Below are 20,054 nucleotides of genomic sequence, written 5' to 3' on the forward strand. Positions count from 1 at the left end.
TTCTGCTTTCCAGGCCGTTGGAAACGTGAGATCCTTACCTGCGTGTCAAGTATAATGCAGCGAAGCCGTGGCTGACAAGTGAATAATGCCAGTCAGCAGGGAATTAAAATAAGGAAATTGAACTGTAGCCAAACCAGTGAAAGCTGGTTTGTTTCTACTTATAAAGAAGACATATTATAATCATAAAGTTTTTACCTTTTCCCCCTCCCTCTTTGACTCACCAAGCTCCCTCTCTGCTTGCGGGGGAGCAATTCCCTTCCGTAGTCTTCCATCAGCACGTTTGAGCTTTACAGGAAATACTGAAAAAACAGAGCAACTCTTCCTTCCAAAAAAAGCATTTTAGTGACATTAGTGATCGTTTTCAAGGAGAACGGTTGAAGCTAGAAGAGGGGCAGAGTTGTGTGCCCGAGCCATGCAATTCCCTTTCTCCATACTGGCAAAAACCAGATCCCGTGAAGCAAAATGATGAGAATTGTAAACAATCTTCCAACGCACCACGGGTCACCCGCTGTGGTCAATTATAGTTGTGAAGCTGCTGTGTAAGTATCAGATGTTTGGCTATTGCATGGTTTTACTGATCGCAACCCCAAGTGGAAAAAAACAAAAAACCCTTTGGCGTGACATATCCTATAATTTGCTAAGTTTTCTAACAATGGCACATTTTGCGTTTCATTTGCACTTTTCTTCTGAAAACCTAAGAATACCCTCCCCTCACTAAGGAACGGAGTAATTAATCATCAGGGCTGTTTGTAAGGGAAAGCCTGGCTGTGGGAACGGAGTCAGAGACAAAATAGAGAATGAAATGTCTATGTGCCACGGCTTTCATCACTCAGAGACATCTCCTCTGCATCCTACGTTTTTTAAAACCATTTAAATTTTATTTTTAAGGTATCTTAAAAGAGTGTTTTTTTCCACATTTAAGGTGTGTTTTCGCTGAAGAATATTTTCCTGCTGGATATTCATTTTTTTTTTTTTAAAGATGACATAAAGCTATTTGTACTTTTCAGAAGTCTCCTAGAGCAGATCATTTACACATCTGTTTTCTGCAGGGAAGGCTCTACCAATTTTGCCTTAATTTCTAGCCATTAAAATTATGAAGAGCAATCTAAATAAATGAGAAATATTTCCGAGAGAGATATCTTATTAAAATATGCCGGCAAGTCTGCATTTTCGATCCAGGTGTTGCGCATCTCGAGCTCTGGACGTGCGCGGAATACAAATGCCGATTGGCACGCTAAATGGGAAGTGCAAGGCAGATGCCAGGCGATCCCAAGAGAACTTGGAAGGCTTGTTTGATAGCTTTTGGTTGCTGCCCCTTTTTATCCTTCACCTCTGTGCTTTCAATTCTTTCATCTGTTGCTGTGTCAGATGTCCGGATCTTTCTCTCCGGGGTGCTCCCCGCAAGTCGTACTCCTCTCCCGCGACCCTCCACACGTGCATGGGGTTTGCCCGGGGTTGCCACAACCCTGGGCCTGGAGCCAGGGTTGGGATTACGGCCACTGCTGCTCTTCCATCCCCGGTGTTCAAGCAGGGAATTTGCTCTGGTGTTGCTGTCATGTGGGGAGGGAGAGCCTGGTTAGCTTGCTGTCTTACGGCCATGGTACACAACACCTTCGGTCCCAGTTTCTCCTGTGTATACCCTCTGCTTTTTGGTTTGTTCATGCACACTGAGCCTGTGTCTCCTCTTTTCTCCCAGGATGGGTGTTTTTAGGTCTGTGCTGCAAGCAGGACTTTTAGACTGGACTCTTTGCAGGCAGGGAGGTGATGGAGGTGAGGCTGGTGGAGGAAACAAGGTGTTTTATACCTATTGGCAGATCATTGGTGAGTGGAGTTAGGTGCCAGTTGCTTTCTGAGCTGGGAAGCTCAGCGAGTTCTTCCCTCTGAAGGCACCAGACATGCCCCTCCTTCTTAAGGCATTTTGTAAAGGTATTTTGTGAAGTGTTTGCTCAGCTAGTGAGGGTAAAACTTCTCCCTCACACTTAAAAGGAATGAATACTAAAACTAATTGAAAAAAAAAAACATTTCCTATTCTATCTTCTTTTCAAAGCAAATCATAAATCCCAGAGTTAGAGATAGGATGGAATTTAGTTGCCATAAAGAGGTGCAATCCCACTGCCTCCTGTGGGTCTCCACCCGTGTGCGTCCCAGAGGGATTTGGAGGTGAAGCTGTGGACAAGCATGGCCATAGCTGCCCATTCAGAGGCCTTGGGAAGGGAGGAGAGCTTGCTGTCCAAGCTGGACTTCAATTCATCTGTTACTCAAGGATGGTAATGAGCCATCCACTCTTGTACATAAGTTCTGTTTTGTAGCATGACAGCGATTTTGATTAATAAACGTGTGCCCTCTGTCTGCGCCTGAGGGGTTCGATAGCGTGGCAAAAAAGTGACTTGTTTCTGCATGGATGTGTGCAACATAAGTTGTTTTTGTTCGTTTGTTCGTTTGTTTTTTTACATCAGTAGCTTTGCTTATGCCCTCCCCCACAAAGATTTGCTGCTCTGAGGGCTTCTGCGTAGTGGGTTCTCGAAGCTCACGCAGTTCAGTTGTGAGGAGTTGTATTTACAAAAGACGTGCAGTAGACTCATCAGTGACACTGCAAGCACCTTGACACCACCCATTATTTTGGCAATTGTTGCTGGAATTCCCTGTATAGGAAAATCCTATAAACGTATCATCATTTCCATACCCCATTTTAAAGTCAATCTGTAAGAACTGTGCTGCTGAGATACCGTTTTCCATTAAACTCCTTCGGTTTTGGAGTAGTTTCTCGAAGGCTTCTTCAGAAGCCTCTTGACCTCCGCCTTGGACAGTTCTTTGGGATTTTCTGTAATAATTATCCCTAGGTGACATCATGAGGGACTTGAGGATATTCAGAAGAGTTAATGAGGGTCACTTCTGAGAGCATGAGTCATCTGTGACAGTGACTTATAAATGTTTATTGTCTTTGAGCTCTGCACACACGGGCTGCCTCTTGGAAAGTCCCCAGAAGGATGCGGCGGTGGTGACAGCAATAGTGGCTGAAATTACATGGGACTTCTCTTTTTCTTTTAATTCACTGTAGGTGTCCTCTGCCTGCCGGACAGCTTGAACCTTCACAAAGACCAGCAGCGATCAAACAAGCCCGGGGAAGTGCAGATGTTCAGCCAGTCAGAGCTGAGGACCATCGAGCAGTCTTTACTGGCTACGCGCGTGGGGAGCATCGCCGAACTCAGTAAGTGCGAGGTTGCTATGATGTTTGGGTTTCTTTCCTCGAGGTAAAGCAAAGCCACCTTCGTTAACTGGTTGTACAGAGGGGTGACAAAGGGACACGTGTGTTACTGCACTGGAAGCTGATTTTAGTCATGTTTATGCTCCACGGCTGGTTGGGAAACTGAAGCTGTGAATCCATAGGAGGAAAGGAGTCTTGCGCAGTCTCATAGCAATGGCTACAACTTGTTTGCACTCACTGCTCTCATTTCTAAAGGTGAGGGATGCTTTATTTCATGTTGCCTTTGAGAGCACCTCACAGCTTGGCCAGACTTGTAAATGTCTGACATACTGGTGTTCTGCCTCATTTCACTGCGTTGCCCATTTTGAGATGGGCTGGCAAAAAAAAAAAGCTGAATGTTTCAATAAATGAGGGGCATATAGTCACAAATTAAAGCAGAGCTCATTCTGGCTGTGTTACAGAAGGTTCTTCACTCTTCTTGTCCTCCAGTTTCAGTAGAGGACGGAAGCACAGCTCAAACCTGAACCAGAGCAATTAGCACCTGGAAGATAAATTGTTTGTTACTAATCAAAACACCTTTTGAGAAAGGTGATAAACTATGATACCTGTAAAAATCTGAACATTTTGATTACAGCATAAATGAATTATTTACAGTTTTCTGAATACTACCTAGATGTCTTGTTGGCAGAAGGTAAATGCTAGGTGCATTTCCATACAGCATGGATTTTGCAGTTACCAGGAGGGTCTTCGGGGGATTTTTTTATTAGGACAGAAGCCTTCCAATCACATGTTTACAGTACAGTTAGAGTTATGGTCAGGAAAACTGTTTTTTTCTGAGCTCTATTATGAATTTTTGGGGAGAAACTGCAGAGTCAAATGTAAGAAAATACGTGCAGCCCAGCTTGCTGTTTTTAATACTGGATGTTGTGTGATGGCATTGTACAGAACGCACATTGGGATCGTAGGTGCAATTTCTCAGCCTTTTCTGTAGTACTGGGAGCCTCCTCTGTAGCCATTTCGTATCATCAGGGCTCAGTTTTTATGAGCCCCATGGATTCACCATGAACGTTTGTCTGCAAGCCGCAGTATGAATTTCTGCTTTCAACTTGCTAATTTTCCTGTGTTCTGGTGAAACGTCAACAAGCCAAGAGCACTTGCATGCCTTAGCGTGAAGCGTTGCTCAGCCTCTGGAATCAGGTGTTTGGTGTAATTCAAATTAAGTACTTTATGCTTATTTATTTCACACGTGACATACACAGCAGTACTTTCCGTGTGCCAAGTAAATTATGCATGATACTTCTCTCTCTCTGCAAGTATGTATGGTTGTGTTTTAGTAAATAAGTAACCTATGGATATTTCAGGTTTGTTTTTTGTTTTGTTTTGTTTTATTTTGTTTGTTTCACTGTATGCAATACAGAAAACAGGATCTTTAGCATCCTCCCCACACCCCCACTTATTTATTTTTTAAATTTCCATTTAAATTTAGAAATCTGTCATCTCTAAGTCCTACCTCAGATTCAAGTGCTTGGCGAATATGGCTTGCTTTGTGTCTATCTGTTGACTCCAAGCGCAGGCAAAACACTTCAGGGTGGCCAACTTGAAGAAAACAGCATCAGTGGGAGTTAGATGCAGCTGTCAGAGAGAGCTTGGCACTCTCAGCAGGCTGACAGCACTCCAGAAAGCCCTCTGGACAACAACTGGGGGCACCTCCCCATCCACTGCAAGCAGATGCATGTCGTGGAAGAAATCGTGGGAGTAGTGGTAACTGGCAAAGCTTGCAAGGCTTTCTGCTCGATCGGATAAAAATCTGTGCCGTGGAACAATGCTGGTGCAGAGTTCAAACCTCGATCCTGGAGCATCGAGGGAAGCGCAGGGCGTCACGGTGAGCAGAAGCTGGTGGATTTAGGGGAAAATCGTCAAGAGGAAGGAAAACGAGGGGGTGTAAGGGGGCCTGTGCTGTGGAGGGAGGCTGGGGAGCTGCAGCGTGGGGGAAGGACCTGGAGCAGCGGGGCTGAGCCAGGGGGGAGCACCTGGGCACCACAGCACCTCGGCGGGGAGGGAGGAGGTGAAGGGGGATTTATCATTGCCACAGTGCGGGGTGGGAGGTGGTAGAGCCTTAGAATTGGCACGGCAGAGAGAGAAGAGGATGTAGCAAGCTCTGGCATGGAGAAGTGGGATGTGAGGGAAGGGTTACGTATGTCAAAGCCCCCACTCTTGTGGGGGTGAATCAAGGGAATGGGTGAGACTCTGAAATGGGAGGGAATTGTAAAGAGGAGGGGGAGGTGGAAACCAGGAGTGGCAAGGACAAAAGCCTGACCTGCTGGAGCAGCATAGCGAGTAGACCCCGAGCATGTGTCCACAGGCAACGTCCCAGGAGCCAGGACTTAATTTCTGTGTTCTTCATAACTGCACAGAAAAAAGACAAGGGCAGAGTGATCTTGCAATAAAGCAACTTCATTTTATCTCCGAGGGAAGAATCCCAGTAATTCTAACTGAATGAGATTTCCTATAGTTTATCAACATTAATAATTAAAGTGTTGCAAGCATGCAGAATTAACCAGCGCACGTAAATGAAAGAAAGACATCCCTTGCTCTCGGTTCTGCCTGGCATCCTCGCACGGAGCAGCGTGACCAGCTGCCTAGCTGCTGGGGACGTGGACAACGGGAAATCGAATCTGTCCCCTGGAAGACGACAGCTGGCAAGCGGGGCCCGCTGACTGGCTGGCGTCTGTATTTCTGCTCAAATCCGCTCAGTTTCTTCCCAACCTTTGTCTCTGTCCCAGGTGGGAAATAGAGTGAGTTATCCTAAGCGGAAAGCACGGTGTGGTGTGGTAGCCTTGCCTCCTGTACGTGGTACCCTCATTTTGTCTGCTTCCTTCACGTTCTCTCCCCCCAGTTTTGTTACTTCTGTTTTCTTTCCTCTTCCTTTTCCGTTGAGGACTGATGAGTGGTTATGCAGTAAAAGGGCTGAAGATTTTCTGGGGAAAAGTCCTGCCTTTTAGCTGCAGCGTAAGAGGAATTACTGGTGTTGGCTGTGTCATTCCTTTAAGCAATACAGAAATTGTCTGGTGTGGCAGACAGGTGCTGTATCTGCTGTCGTACTGAAGAACTGCTTCTTAGGATGCTTTCACCAGGGTTTTTGAGGATAAGCAATATCAGCATTTGTTCGGGTGTGCTGACAACACGTTAGAAAAGACCATTTAGGTGGGCTGCATCTCCCCAGAGTCCCCAGATGGGGACAGAGGCAAGAGAAAAAAGGGAAAAGGGAGGTGATGAACACAGCCATAGAGGGATGGTACCAACATCCCTTGTGCAGGTGAAGGTTGGCTTTCAGTGAGGGGTCCTCAGGTGCAACCAGACTCATGGACACTGCTCTGGTGCCCCCAGACCGTGCTTGCCCTGGCCTGGTGGCACCTCTGCTGGCATCTCATGGGGTTAGCAGCTTGGATGCTGTGGTGTGGGCACTGGTTGTCACTGGACAACGTAGTGCAGCTCTCCCAAAACCAGGAAGAAGAAGTGATGTTGCTGACTTTGGGAAAATCAAAGCAAGGTTTTGTCTCTAGGACACAGGAGGAGAATGTGAATAGAGACCTAATTCTGTACCGCAATTACTGAAGTAATACGTGATTCTGAGGAAAAGGCTTGAAAAATTAATGTGAAACCTTATTCATTAAAATATAATGAACATGGCACAAAGTTAAGAAACAACAATAAATTTGGTCTATGTTATATTGGCATTTAGTATTCAGGAATTGTAATTGCCTACTACAGTGTGTTTTAAAATAATGTAATTTCATTTGAAATGCATATTATTTAGAGAACATTGGGAAGAACTGAAGCACAGCAGAAATAATAGGATTTTAAACAGTAGCCTGACAGTATTTCACTGTTTATTTTTAGAAAAGTATTTGACAAAGCTTTTTTTTTTTTTTTTTCTCCACTTTTTCCTAGTTTCCCGTGTTTCTAGACCAGACCTGGAGGAAAACAGGAACTGGTCTATTTTTCAGAAAGTTTGGGGAATTCTTCTGGATTTCCAGTTTCTCATTTCCTTCCTCTTCAAAGAGGGAAAAATGAACAGAACAGATAAACAGAGGAATATTAGTGAGAGCTCTGGCTGTTGAGAGATCCTGTGATACTGCGTTTTGACCTTTGAATTTTTCTCCTAACTTCTTTATGTGCGTGTTTGCAATCCACAGACATTTGTTATATTTAACTGCGTAACACTCCCAACTCACCTATTCATCACCCGTCCAAAAATACTGGTGCCAGCTCGGAGACTGGATGCAGAAGGGGTGAGTCTTACAGCTGGAGGTCTCTGCTGTGCTGGATGAAGAAGGACCCTCTCTCTTGTGTGCTCAAAGGTGGTGACAAGAAGGAGCAGAGCTTTAGGGGATGCTGGGCACCCCTCAGCACCAAGAAATGTTCCTGCCTTTGGGAGAATAAGGTGTTAGTGTAGGGCCGAGCTGGGAAAACCACCCCGTGATGAGGCCATGGGAAAGGCTCCAGAAGGACTGTGTCATCGAGGGGCACAGAGGACTAAACTGTAGGTTAGGATGCCACCCAAACCATGCCTTCATGGATGTCTTCAGGTCAGAGAAGAAGAAAACTGCTTTGAGTCCAGGGATGGGCAGTTCACTGGCTCTCCTGGGTGGGAAGTTGGCCACCCAGTCTTGAGCAAAGCATGGTGACTGGTAGTAGTGGGGGCATTACTCTCGAGTGTTAATAGCAATAAGTAGGTGCTTTTATTTCAAACTAGGATAATCTGAAGATGTGGGTGTTACTTAACACTGCTGATCTCAGAGCTTTTTAGCCTTTGAACGATATTTCACTTCAGCAGCTCCCAGATCTGACGTTCAAGCTGGTATTTCCTCCACATCACTACTCAATCTCAGCGAGGTTTTTCTTTTTGCCATTGGAAAGATGCTGCCCTTCCCCATCATCCTCTCTTTGCCTCCGCAGTGCTGAAGGTATACGTTTCCAAAATAACAGACTCGCAGTACCTCTTGGCACACTAGGGATGAAAGAAAGGGTTACTGCTCAAGTGTAAGTAGCAATGTGCTTGCACATACCAATGCTGTTTTTCATTTCTCCTCGCAGCCCCAGCCAAGGAGATGATGAAAGTCGGCATCTCCTCCCTTGCCTTTTCATCTAGTCTCAATCCTCCACAACTAACAGGAGGGAGGACTGCAGGAGCCTTACGAATTGATTCATGTCTTGTAAATAAGAGGTTAAACACAGGTTTAGAAGCAAATGCCAGGCTAAGGGTGCTTGCTGGAAGGGTGGCATCTGAAGCAGCATTGTTGTAAGCCCAGTGCTTATTTACTGCCAGAACAAAAGCGCTGTATGACAGGTATCTCAGACTAAGCAGCACCAGAGAGCACCAAAACTTTTCCTCTATAGCAGTTAGGTTTGTGCAGTGCAGAACTAGGCAGAGATACTGACTGAGCCCTGCAGTTCAGATGGCAGTGCTCCCTGCAGTGTGGGGTTTGGCCATAGAGCTGGTGGCTTCAGTGGGCACTCTGGATGTGACAATACAGCCATCACCACTGACAATATGATCATCACCTTGGTGGGTGGGCGATTCTGGAGCTCCAACCCTCCACCACCCTCCTCTGATAGCCCCAGTGTATCAGCTCAGGACTCCTCCTCATAAATCACCTTCAAGGTATGGACCCTTAAAGTAGCATTTTCCCTTCCTTAGGTTTGTTGTCACCCCAGCCCATGCTGTGCAGACCGCAGGCAATCAGCTGGGGCAAGGTGAGCACTCTTCTGCTGGCCTGCTCAGGCATGCGGGACTCTGAATTCAACATTTAAAGACGTGGCTCCAGGTTAAGCCAAAGAAAAATCCAACTACGGTGGTCCAGAAAGACAGAGTGAAAGCTCTGCCTTAGGTTGGCAGATGAATAGCTCATCTGTGTCAAAGGCTGTTTTGTTTGGAGCTGACAAGGTATGAGGGGAATCAAACGTAAACATTATGCTTGCCTCATTGGGTAGGAGATTCTGAAGGTAATAGTGTTATTATGGTAGGTATGTGAAGTTGAAAAGGTTTAATTATTACTGCGGCTTTTTTATGGGTTATATCCAATCCTTAATTTCTCTATCTTCAAAGGCTTTGCAAACACTGAACTGCACGCAAACACGTACTCTGTCATATAAATAGAACCTTCTTGTGATGGCGGGATAAGCTGAGATAAAAGGTTAAATGATCTGTCGGAGGCCACAGGGGAGCCGCTCTTTGGAAATTGGCTGCTCGTGTCCTGGTCCTGTCTTTTGCTGCCAAACGTGGAGTTTGGGACCGCAAACTCCTTCCTCTGCTTTTCTGTTGCAGAGATAAGTGGCTGTTAGGAGATGAAAAGATTGCCTGGCATAGCGAGGAACAAATTCACACAGGGGTACAAGGCGGGCACCAGAGGCAGGCGGATACGACAGAAATGGGGAGGTTATCTCAAGGTGAGCTCGGTGATGAATTTGCAGCAGGCGGGATATTCCACTGGGTGCACGTTACGGCACCCCGAGTGCACCCATAGCCCCAGGCTTTTTAATCTATTATACACTACGCCAAGAATAGCACAGCTTCGTGTTTGAATACACTCAGTGCTGAGAGCACACACACGTTAAGGTATGCGATGGATGCTGCGCTGTGCGCTCCCTCCCTAGCTTTCTGCAGCCTCCTTTCCTGGTACAGACGGGCCTCGAGTTAACGATACGAAGACCTCCCGTAAATCTTCTGAGGGAGGGTTTTCCTCAAGCAGTTTTTTGTTCAGCTGCCTTTGAAACACGCAGCTTGGTGCAGTACCGGAGGCAGAGCAAGCGTGGAGGAGCAGTGCTGCTGGAAACAGAAGCGTGTGGATGGCTCGGGCGGCCGGCGGAGCAGATGACTGGAGGCACTCTGCTGTCCTGCAGCAGGCACAGTTAAACCACTCGTGTGCACCTGCATTCGTGTGCTTACAGGCATACGCCTGGGGGGACTCTAGCAATACATCGGTACAGAAGGCAGATGCAACAGGCAGGCAGAAAGGAGGAGAGACTTCACTACGCTGTGGGAAGGATGCAGGATGCCATGGCTACCAGATAGCAATCAGCCTGGGTGGATCTTGGTTTATTATCAGGCTCATAACTCATGTTTTCAATACGGTCTGCCCTCAGCAAAAGCCATACATAGATCCAAGGTTTTTGCACCGAGCTGCAAAGCAAATCCATGTCAAGAAAGTGAGTTTTGAATCTGAGTCGTGTGCTTGCAACAGGGCAGACTTTGAAAGCTGCTGGCCATGCTGTGCAAGTTGGCGCCTGGAGTGCAGCTCTGTGGCCAGCACTTCTCTTGATGATGTGGACAGATCACAGGAGGGTGGTGACAGATCTGAAGGTCTGTTTCGTGGCTCTGGCCTGCTCTGTTGGGAGAACATGTTCATCCTCATCCAGGTAGCACAGCAAAGCAGCAATACTCACTGTCAACAAGCTCCACCACAGGGCACGATTCCCCAGAGCAGGCTGCACACAAACCAGAGTCCTGGAGGGGTGAGCAGAGAGCGCTGTTACTGCACTGATGGGTGCTGCTGGCAGGAGGCCATCACCTGGTGTGCTAGAAACACGGCCTGCTGCTTTGCACCATGCCCTAACAGGACAATTTGGGGTCCCTCCCCTGGGCTTTGAAGGAAAGACGTGGGCTGAACAAGTGTGTGCCTTGTTATCAGTGTGCAGGAACACTGTTTACAAGTTGTTCTTAAGGCTTTAGAGCATGTTCTTGGAACAAGAAAAACTTGAGGTAGGTGTCATCGGGAGTGGCTCTGTGAGGATTTGTCCACTGTCATTCACCTGTCGTGGTTATGGCCATGGTTATGCAAGCACACACCCAGCTGAACAATGTAGGCTTTGCAAGGCTATCCCTCTGAAAACCGTGATCAAGTCCATCAAGCTAGATCATAAAATCCTGCAGGAAGCTTCTCAGAAGTGGGTAATGGGCATCTATGATTTCCTCCTCTGTTTTCCTTCTTTTTTCCCCATTGTTTATTACAAGACTTGAGATCGATCTGTTATTCTGTAAGCATTGGGCTCTGAAATAGTCACAGCGCTGAGAACGGCTTTTACTGGAGGCAAACACAGGCAAAAAAAAATGCTTAGCTGGTCGCTGTCGAGAGGGCTCGAGCAGCCGGGCTGTGTGCTGTGGGTTGCTGAACGTACCACCCCCGTGCAGCTGAACTTTCCCTGTCACATCACATCTCCGGCCTGCAGTCAGTGGAGCTGTTCCTTAAATATTCAGTATGGCCTCAAACCAGGCCCGTGTCACGGCACGCGCCTTACGTAATGCTCTGAATCTCTAAATCCAATGTATGTGGGTCTCGCCTTCCCACAAAGCTCTGAATTCACAGCAGCAGCAGTGGGCCATGCCTCTCGTGGTCGTGGGGGGGACGAAATGCTGGAGGCTCGCGTGGTGCTGGTTTCTCCCCTCCTTTGCTGCCAGCTATGTCCACCACCTTGTTTCTCCTCAGGGCTGCCGATCTCCAGCCTGGGGCCTGCTCCTGTCTTTGCTGTCTCCCAAGCTCTGGCAGCACCAACATCCTCCCTCCCGAGCCTGTTCGTCTCCTGGTCCGTCCCACGCGATGTGATGCCTGCTCTCCGCGGCTCTGCCAGCGGAGCAGTTTGTGCGGCGGCTCGTTTGGCTCGTGCTGCACAAATTGTGGAAATGTTTATCTGGTTTAAATTAAAACGATAGTAACATTGGCGAGGGGTTTCGTCAGCAGGCAGTTGGGTTCCCCGGTCTGCTCCTCAGATGGATTGCGGACCAAAAGCACCTTAGCAAGGAGGAACAGGTACCTCAAAACGCGTTGGGGTCTGACACAGCACACGTACATCTCAAACCAGTTGTTATGCTACCCTACATTTTGCAGTCTGTGCATAAATACTGCTGTACAGTGCACGCACACCTGCCAGCTCCATCCTCAGCCCTGATGTGCACAGACCCCAGCTCTGCCCTGAAGATTTGGCTCTGTAACAGGATGTGGCTGGAGGAGGAGAAGGGCTCGGGGGGGGTGCGGTGGCTGCTGCAAGGTTACACAGCAGAATGAAATAGAAACCTGAGATCCCTGTCCTCCGCTCAGTGCTTCGCCTGGTAGACAGCAAGATCATAATGTGGCTTTTTCTGCTTGCTTACTGCCCTCTCTGAAGCTCAGTGCTTTATAGGTATTGATTATTTAAGCCTTGAGTTGTCTCCGATGGAGGAATGTTATAATAATTGTTGGTAGAGCCTGTATTTCAAGTGTAACCAGAGATAACATAGCAAAGGGAATAGCAAGATCTAAGCCGATCAATTCTTGGTATAATGTAATTAAATGATGCTTTATACATAAGAAGCATTAATTGAGCTTTAATGGCATGAATTGGTTTGACTTCCTTACGAAGCAGTTGAGGAAATACAGAATAAAAGGATGAACTCCCGGTCGTAGTGAAATTGATTGCAGTTTTGCCATCGATTCCAGTGAGGCTCGAGTCCCTCCAGGCTTGCATCAGCAGCGATGCTGAGCTGGCTGCCCTGCGCACGTCATTCCTGCTGCTGCTGCTCCTCCTTACTCACCGTGCCGCTTCCCCCAGTGCTGGATGTGTCATACGAGTCGCACTGCCCCGGCGCTTGATGAGGAACGTGGGTGAAGTAATGCTGCTGGCTGAGCCTTGGCCTAAACTGTGCCCTGATTTTATTCATCTGGTGGTACAGAAACCAGAGGAGTTCTCTGATGCGTGCCATCCCAATCCACTTAACGAGGACCGGTCATGTGTTTAACCGTAACCACATGCTGCATTGCCGTGGTGCCTTGGGCCTGAAAAGACTGAATTTAGTGCAACTCTTTTTTTTTTTTCTGCTTTTGCAATTATTGCTAAACCTGGATGTTGCACTTAGCACTTCTACACAATCTTCATTCCTTTTGCAGAAAAAAAGATTTGACTTCTGCTCTCGGTGATGTTGCTAGCAGTTGAGTGTCCCCGTGTGTGTCTTGGCAATGCACTTCTGCTGTGACAAAACGGGATGAGTGATGGCTGTCCCAAACTTTCCTGCTGCTGCTCCTCGACTGCAGATGATTTTGAGCAGGACTGTTTAATCATCTCAGAGGCACATCTGTGCCTCTCGGGGACCTGATTCTGCAGGCTTTCTGCATGCACAGCTTCTCTTGGAAATTATGAGCATGCAGGGCTGCAAGATTGGTCCTATCATGGCAATTTCCTGGCAGGGGGAAAAGGCAGAAACTATTTTTAAATGAAAGCTTTGAATCAGAAGAATATTGCAGAGTGCAGCAAAAATTGTGTCAAAACCCTGAAATCATGGACTCGGCAGTTTTCTCATGCCAGTGGTTTTCGTCTGCTCATGGTTTTAAGACTGTGTTTTTGGAGGATTGGGCTGAACGTTTTTCAGTGAGATGTTTCTCTTCTCCCTGCTGCACATTATCTCAGCAGCAGCAGCAGCGTTCCCTGTGCAAGTCAGGCTGGACAGAGAGAGGAGGTACTGTGATGTGTTAACAGGGGTGGGATTTTTTGGGGGAGAAAAAAAAGCTTTTTCTCTACCTTGCACACAAGCAAAATGCTTCTTGAAGCTTGTCTGTAGGCTCATTGTTCAGCTTTTTTTGTTGTTTTGGTTTGCTTTCAGATCTGGTGTTACGTTCCTACCTCAGTGTACGTTTCCAACTTTTCCTTCCAAGTTTCAGTGCTCAGTGGTCATTTGGGAAAACTAAATAAAAGGAAGTGTGTGAGTTTTTCTTCGAATGGGAAAATTATGCCTTCTTTTCCCTATCACTTGCTTTTGTATAGCTCAAGAATGACCCAAAGGGCTTTTGCTAAGATTTTCATTTAAAACAAACCATCTGATTTGATCAGAAATCATTATTTTCCCCCAAAGAACCTTCAGAATGATTTGAACACGTGAAAACAGGCCGTTTATGACCAAAATTGTTTTGCTGCCTTTTATATAGTGGTCACTAGACAGCTAACATCGTAAAACCCACTGCCTCAGAGGGACATCTTTTAGCTAATTAGTTACAAGCAGTATAGTGCTTAGAGAGTCGGTGCTTCTGCCTCTACATTTGCCTGCTAACCGAATCTCATTTGCTGGGTCTGCCGATCACGGTCTGCATGGTGCAGCTTATTTCCCTTACCTGTAATGCGAGGAAACTTTCGGCACCACATGATCGTAGAGGGAGACAACGAGCATCTTTCTGATGGGCCATTTTCTGTTCCCTGGTCCCCTGAACAGCTCAGGTGGGCCCGCGTCTCAGATTTCCTGTTCTGCTAACATTATGAAGTTTCCTAGACCAGCCTGGGCTTAAAAATTGTAATTTCGGCTTGCACATTTCTGATGGTACTGCCTGAAGCCTCGTTTTTCAGAGCCGTGGGACCAGCTCTGCTCACAGGTCCATCCATAGGTGTGGCCCTCCTTGTTTTAGGGGCAGCAACCACCCCTATGGGGTAAGGGGCTGGGATTTGGGCAGGCACCCAGGGCAGCGTGCTGGGATGTGCGTGGCTGCCCCAGGATTTCCCTGGCACTACCTAACCACAAGAATGCAGAGTTTGGGGCCACTCTGCATTGTCCCCACTGCCAGGAAATGACTGGGTCGGTAGATGAGGGGGAGCAGCAGATATTGGCTACCTGGACTTTGGGAAGGCCTTTGGGACTGTCCCCTGTAAGATCCCCGTAGAGAAGCTGTTGATGGATGGGCTGGATGAGCAGAGACTGCATTGTATTCACAGAAACACGTCCCTGCAGGCCTTCGGGGGCTTGTCTGCAGCCCAGGTATGTCACCACACTGTAAACAACCAGGCAAAGTCAGAACTGGCGATGAATAATGAGCGCACAGGATCCTGTTCTACCTTTTCCTGGTTACATACCTGAGCTTAAACGGCAGGGGAAAACAGCCTGGTGCATCTCTTGGTTTGAAAAACTGGGGAAAGGTGGCAGTGTGAGGGAAGGAAAGAGGGCTAAAAGTGTGGTGCTCACCCTAATCTTGCTTTCCAGGTGACCTGGTGTCCCGAGCCATGCACCACCTCCAGCCGCTCAACGCCAAGCAGCACGGGAACGGCACGCCGATGCACCAGAAGCAGGGGTCGCTCTACTGGGAGCCCGAGGCTTTGTACACCCTCTGCTACTTCATGCACTGCCCGCAGATGGAGTGGGAGAACCCAAACGTGGAGCCATCCAAAGTCACGCTGCAGACTGAGAGGTAAGAGCCACCTCACGGTGTATTTAATATCTCTGTGAAGACGTTTCGCTGATAAATCAGCGTTGCTGGCTAATTGCTAATTACAGCTTGTGCATAGGAGGCTGCCGAGCAGTCTGTTTTGGTTTGGGATCACCTTTTTGAAATCCGTTTCTCTTGCTGAAGTGCTCCATGGCTGACCCAATATATATCAAAAGTGACACCCAGTGGCTACATACAGCAAATTGATTCCAGATGTGCACTTGGTAGAGATTTCCGTTTTCTTTCTTTGTTGCTCAGCTATTCTGTGTTTTGGAAAAGAAAATGAGAACTTCTATTTCGGGCCTAGCAGGTTTGGGTTTAAATGTGTTTTTCTACACATTAATAGGGTCTGACAGCTGTGATTTGGGAAGTGGAAAATGAATAGAGTACTGTGCAGCGAGGAGGGGCTGTTAAAGACGCAGGGCCCCAGCTATGCCAGGTGCCCAGGCGTGATGTGTACCCAGTGCAGGATTAACCCGGGGGCTGTGAACCCCTGCCTGACTGGCGAGGCATCCTGCTGGGGACATGGCCAGATCTGGCTCTGCTGCTTTCATCCACCCTCTTGTGACAACCAGCGCAGGGGAGGCAATTGTGCGGCTTCGTCCTGACTCAAGGTCTTCTGTAAGGTGAGGAGGAGGAGGAGATGCTGCTGAAACCAGTGACGGGGTGACCAAATGCCTACGGGCATGCAGGGTGCCTGGCACAGGGCAGCTGATCCCCTTGCTCAGAGGGCAACAGTCGCTTAGCATCAAGGCACAGCAGAGGGCAACCAGGACAGCTTTCCAGCCAAGCAAATAAAGTCATCTTGTCAAAAACCCAGCAGCCTCTCTAGTAATGTGAGCCAAGCTCTGCCTCTGCTTGTGGCCTGAGGCATGTCGTGCTATTTCCCTGCCCAAAACCAGCGATCACCACTAAGGAGATGAGAGGAGTGACCAGTGCTTGGAAAGCAACGGAGATTTATTTTCAGGATGTGTATCATGGTGGTGCATATGCAAGGTTTTTTTTGAAGCTGAACTCCACATTTATGTCCTGATGTATATATTCTATATCGTGCCGTATTTGTGAGCCAAACTCTGATTTGCACACATGCCCTGACAGCCGCATGTACGGGGCTTGGTTATTGTTTCACTGTGGGGTTTGCATCTTAAAAGCAGCATTTGAGTATGTCATCATCTGTATAATTGTGAGCGGTATATAATATGATATCTTCACTGAAATATTTTTATACCGGCTCATAGAAAATCATGCAAGATGAAACTCTGGCATTAATGATGTTACTGGGAACTTTGCCATCTTCCTTCGGATGGCATTTTGTTTCTTTCCCGGTTTGGGTCACTCAGTGAGTATGGTTTTTGCTTTTTGCTCTGTTTTTTCTCAAGTATGAAAAAAAAAAAAAGGAGGCAGGAAAGTTACAAAACTCCAGGATTTTCGTGTCTTCAAAATTATTTTTTCATGTCTTTAAAATTATTTGTAATTTCATGATTTGCTAGCCAACCTTTCCATAGTAGGACTAACTCGTGAACAAGAGTGTTTGTGGTTAGTACTGCGCTAAAAGTGGGGACTGAAATTAGAAAATATCCTCACCTGATTTGTAGCTCTCATCTGTGGGAGTAATGCCGTTGGGACCAGTGGGATTATAAAAGTGAATAAAAATGAGGCTCTGGTTTTGTAAGATTTCTAAAGACTTCCCCGTGGAAAGAAAAAAGGGCAAGAATATTTGAAAAATCTCTTCTAGCATTTGCTTTACTAGGTTTTCCTTTTCCTGAGGTAGTCTTAATATATCTTGTCTTTGTGAGAGCAATTGAAATCCTGATTGTATAAAGCCAGATGCAATTTTTCTTCTGTGCTTTATTACGAATATTCAGTTTGGCAAGATGCCTCGCTTTGGAAGGCCGGTTTAACAACTGTGCTGTGTGGTTTAGGGCCAAAGTAAGTACTCGGTGTTATTGCCAAGAGTTTGTGGTCAGCTTTGGAAGGAACAGATACTCCTTCTATTGCCTAATCAAACATGCGGTAGTACTTAGAGCTGGAAAACACAAGTGGAAGTGATGCAGGTTTAAACACGTGTCTAGATGTTTCCACTGGCTGTGCTCTGCAGCATGCCTCCCCAGCTGGATGCGAGCGTCCTGTGCTGCCCGGGAAGGAGCCTGGTTCAGCTGACTTCTATTTAGTGCTCCGAGAAGCCTCCCTTTCGTATTTTCTGTCAAAGATTATCGGTGCTGTTCCCTACATGCGGCCATGCTTTATGGTCCGTGACTGATTTCTGGTGTTTTCGGTTTTCGGGATGGGTTTTTATGCCTTATGAGGGAGCGGGTTTGTTAAACATGACACTTTTATATGCAGAATATTTGCAAGCTTTATGCCTTCTCTCTGTTCCCTATTCCCTCTCATCTTCTCAGGCTGTGACAATGACTTTTATGTTGGAAAAGCACAGAGAGAAGGAAGGCAGACTAGGCAATTTCCCCCTTCCCTGGCCTCTCTGGGTCCCTGCTGGTGCTGAGAAGCCAGAAACCGAGTGGATCTGGCCATAGACAGGATTTCCATGGAACAGGGGCTGTCCTTGGCTCACGTAAGGACAACTTGGCTACCGTTTTGGCCTCCTCTTCTGACCGTGCATGCCCAGGCTGCAGAGGGTTGTGGAGTGTGACCAGAGAGCTCCCCCAGTGCTTGCAGGTCTCGGTGGCCCCACAGGAGCTGCTCCTGTCCTTCCCACCCATCTCCAGTCCACCTGGACTTGGGCTCTGAACCAAAGTTGAGTTAGGGAGCTGCGAAGGCTCTGCGTGTGCTTCTGCAGCAGCTGGGTACCGGAGGGAAGCTGGATCTTAATCCCTACAGCTGGTGCAGTGGTAGGGCCTGCCTGGCTTAGCGCTTCCTAGCACAAAAAATCCGTACCTCCTGCAAAGTTTCCTGGGATGCATAAAAGGGGACGTTTACCTTTGAATAAATCCAGCCCTCGCTTCTAGGGAGAATTTTCTAGGGAGCATATCTCAGCGTTTGCTCTTCACGGAGGTAAAGAAATAAGAATGAGGTGTATTTATAACAGTGGTTATCCGTGCATAAAATAAAAGGGGGAAATGGTTGTGCCATGAAGCTGGGGGAAGGGGGGGATGGCTGCTTTCAAGGAGGGAGATGGAAAGTGGCCAGGATTTCTCAGCAGATCTGGAAAAGATTCCCCGCTTCCTCAACTCCAGGAAACCCAACCAGAAGACAGATGTGTGACATCCCCCGCCCCCTCCAAATTCACGTGCTTTTTTTCAATCTGATCAGTTTTCAATAAACTCTCTGCCTTTTTGGCTATGCTGTTGGCACCAACGCAAGCCAGTCCTGCTGGGACGGGTTATCTGATGGCCCCAGGTACCATGTAGATGGCTCTTTTGGCAGACGTGGAGGTACAGGAGAGGATTTGGACCTGTTCGTGGGGTCTGCTGTCTCTAACTCATCCAGCCAGGATGCAACGGAGACGTTTGTCATGTGCCAGGTGCTGTCTGTGAAGCCAGTGCTCCTCTGGTACCTCCACCTGCGGGGGGCTGCAGATTATTTAGGTTTGTTCATTCTTCTGCTCTTCTGGGAATTAAAAAAAAAAAAAAAAAAAAAAAAGAGGAGAGAATTGTCAATTAGACCTCTGCTGCCAAGATTTCTTTCTAGCTTGCTGCTTCTGGTTTAATAAAAGGATCTGTCCCGTGGCTGTGTTTTGCTTCTCAGCCTCTATAACACTTCCAACATTTTTGCAAGTAATTTCTTAAGCACCGGAAAACACAGAAATCTGCAGTTGCAGATTTGTGCAGCGCTTTTCTCCTTAAGTGGTTCCTTACCCGCTTTTACCCACAGCTGTATTGACAAAGCCCTCATTACTTCCTAACTCTCCATGTTCCCCATTAACAGCTCCTTGAGAAGCGGTGGCTCAGCAGCGCAGCCCGGCCAGCGCCACCCATTAATTCTGCTCACGCGGCAGCGAAGCTCCTTCCCCAGCGTTTCTTCTGCCTTGGATGAGCACTAACTCCCTCTGCCACCTCTGCCTTTGTCTTTTCCCCTCGAGTCTTCACTGAGCTGATGGATACCTGTCTGGTTTTAACCCTCTTTCCACTTGCCTTCACCACTTTTTTCCCCGAACGCCAAGCAGTCCCTTACGAAACACCCAGGGGCTGCTGCTTGCTTTTCATTTTTCTGCCTGCCTTGCATGTGCACGCACACAGATGCACACTCGTCTGCGTGTACACGCTTGAAAATTGTAGCCTGTAGTTGGCTGTGACCAGCAGCAGGGGTTCAGGTTGTCGGCTGAATTCTGTTTCATGCCTTGGGTAGTTATGAGCGTACCTGGCTAATTAACATGATGCGATCTCCTTAATTTGGGGGAGTGGTCTGCTGCTATAATATAAGCTGAGCTGATATAAGCACCTTCAGAAGCGGTGCAGCTGTGTCTGTAGCACAGGTTAGAGCCACAGAACCATGTCAGTGAGGGTGCATCTGGGGAAACGTGCCCCTGGGGTGAGCTGTTGGGTGCTACAAGCTCCGTGGGCAGGCCACTCTCCAGCAAAGGCCAGCAGAAAGTGGAGCGAGCGATGAGGAAGGCTGCTGAGTAACAGGTAAAGTGCAAGCACTGCATCTCTCCCCGAGAACTGGGAATGTGGAAGTCC

General features: G+C 47.5%; 1 protein-coding gene across 1 annotated transcript in view; it reads left to right on the top strand.

Annotated features, from left to right (window-relative positions):
* Positions 1–20,054, top strand: part of ABTB3 (ankyrin repeat and BTB domain containing 3) — a gene marked incomplete at its 5' end in the record, with an annotated part of 161,499 nt that overhangs the window by 87,299 nt on the left and 54,146 nt on the right. Inside the window, 2 exons of the mRNA XM_084296226.1 lie at positions 3,059–3,208; positions 15,198–15,402. Of these exons, the coding sequence (XP_084152352.1) occupies positions 3,059–3,208; positions 15,198–15,402 (355 nt within the window). The remainder of the gene's footprint in view (positions 1–3,058; positions 3,209–15,197; positions 15,403–20,054) is intronic.

Source organism: Netta rufina, assembly GCF_964035555.1.
Source record: "Netta rufina genome assembly, chromosome: 1".
NCBI classification, from domain to species: domain Eukaryota; kingdom Metazoa; phylum Chordata; class Aves; order Anseriformes; family Anatidae; genus Netta; species Netta rufina.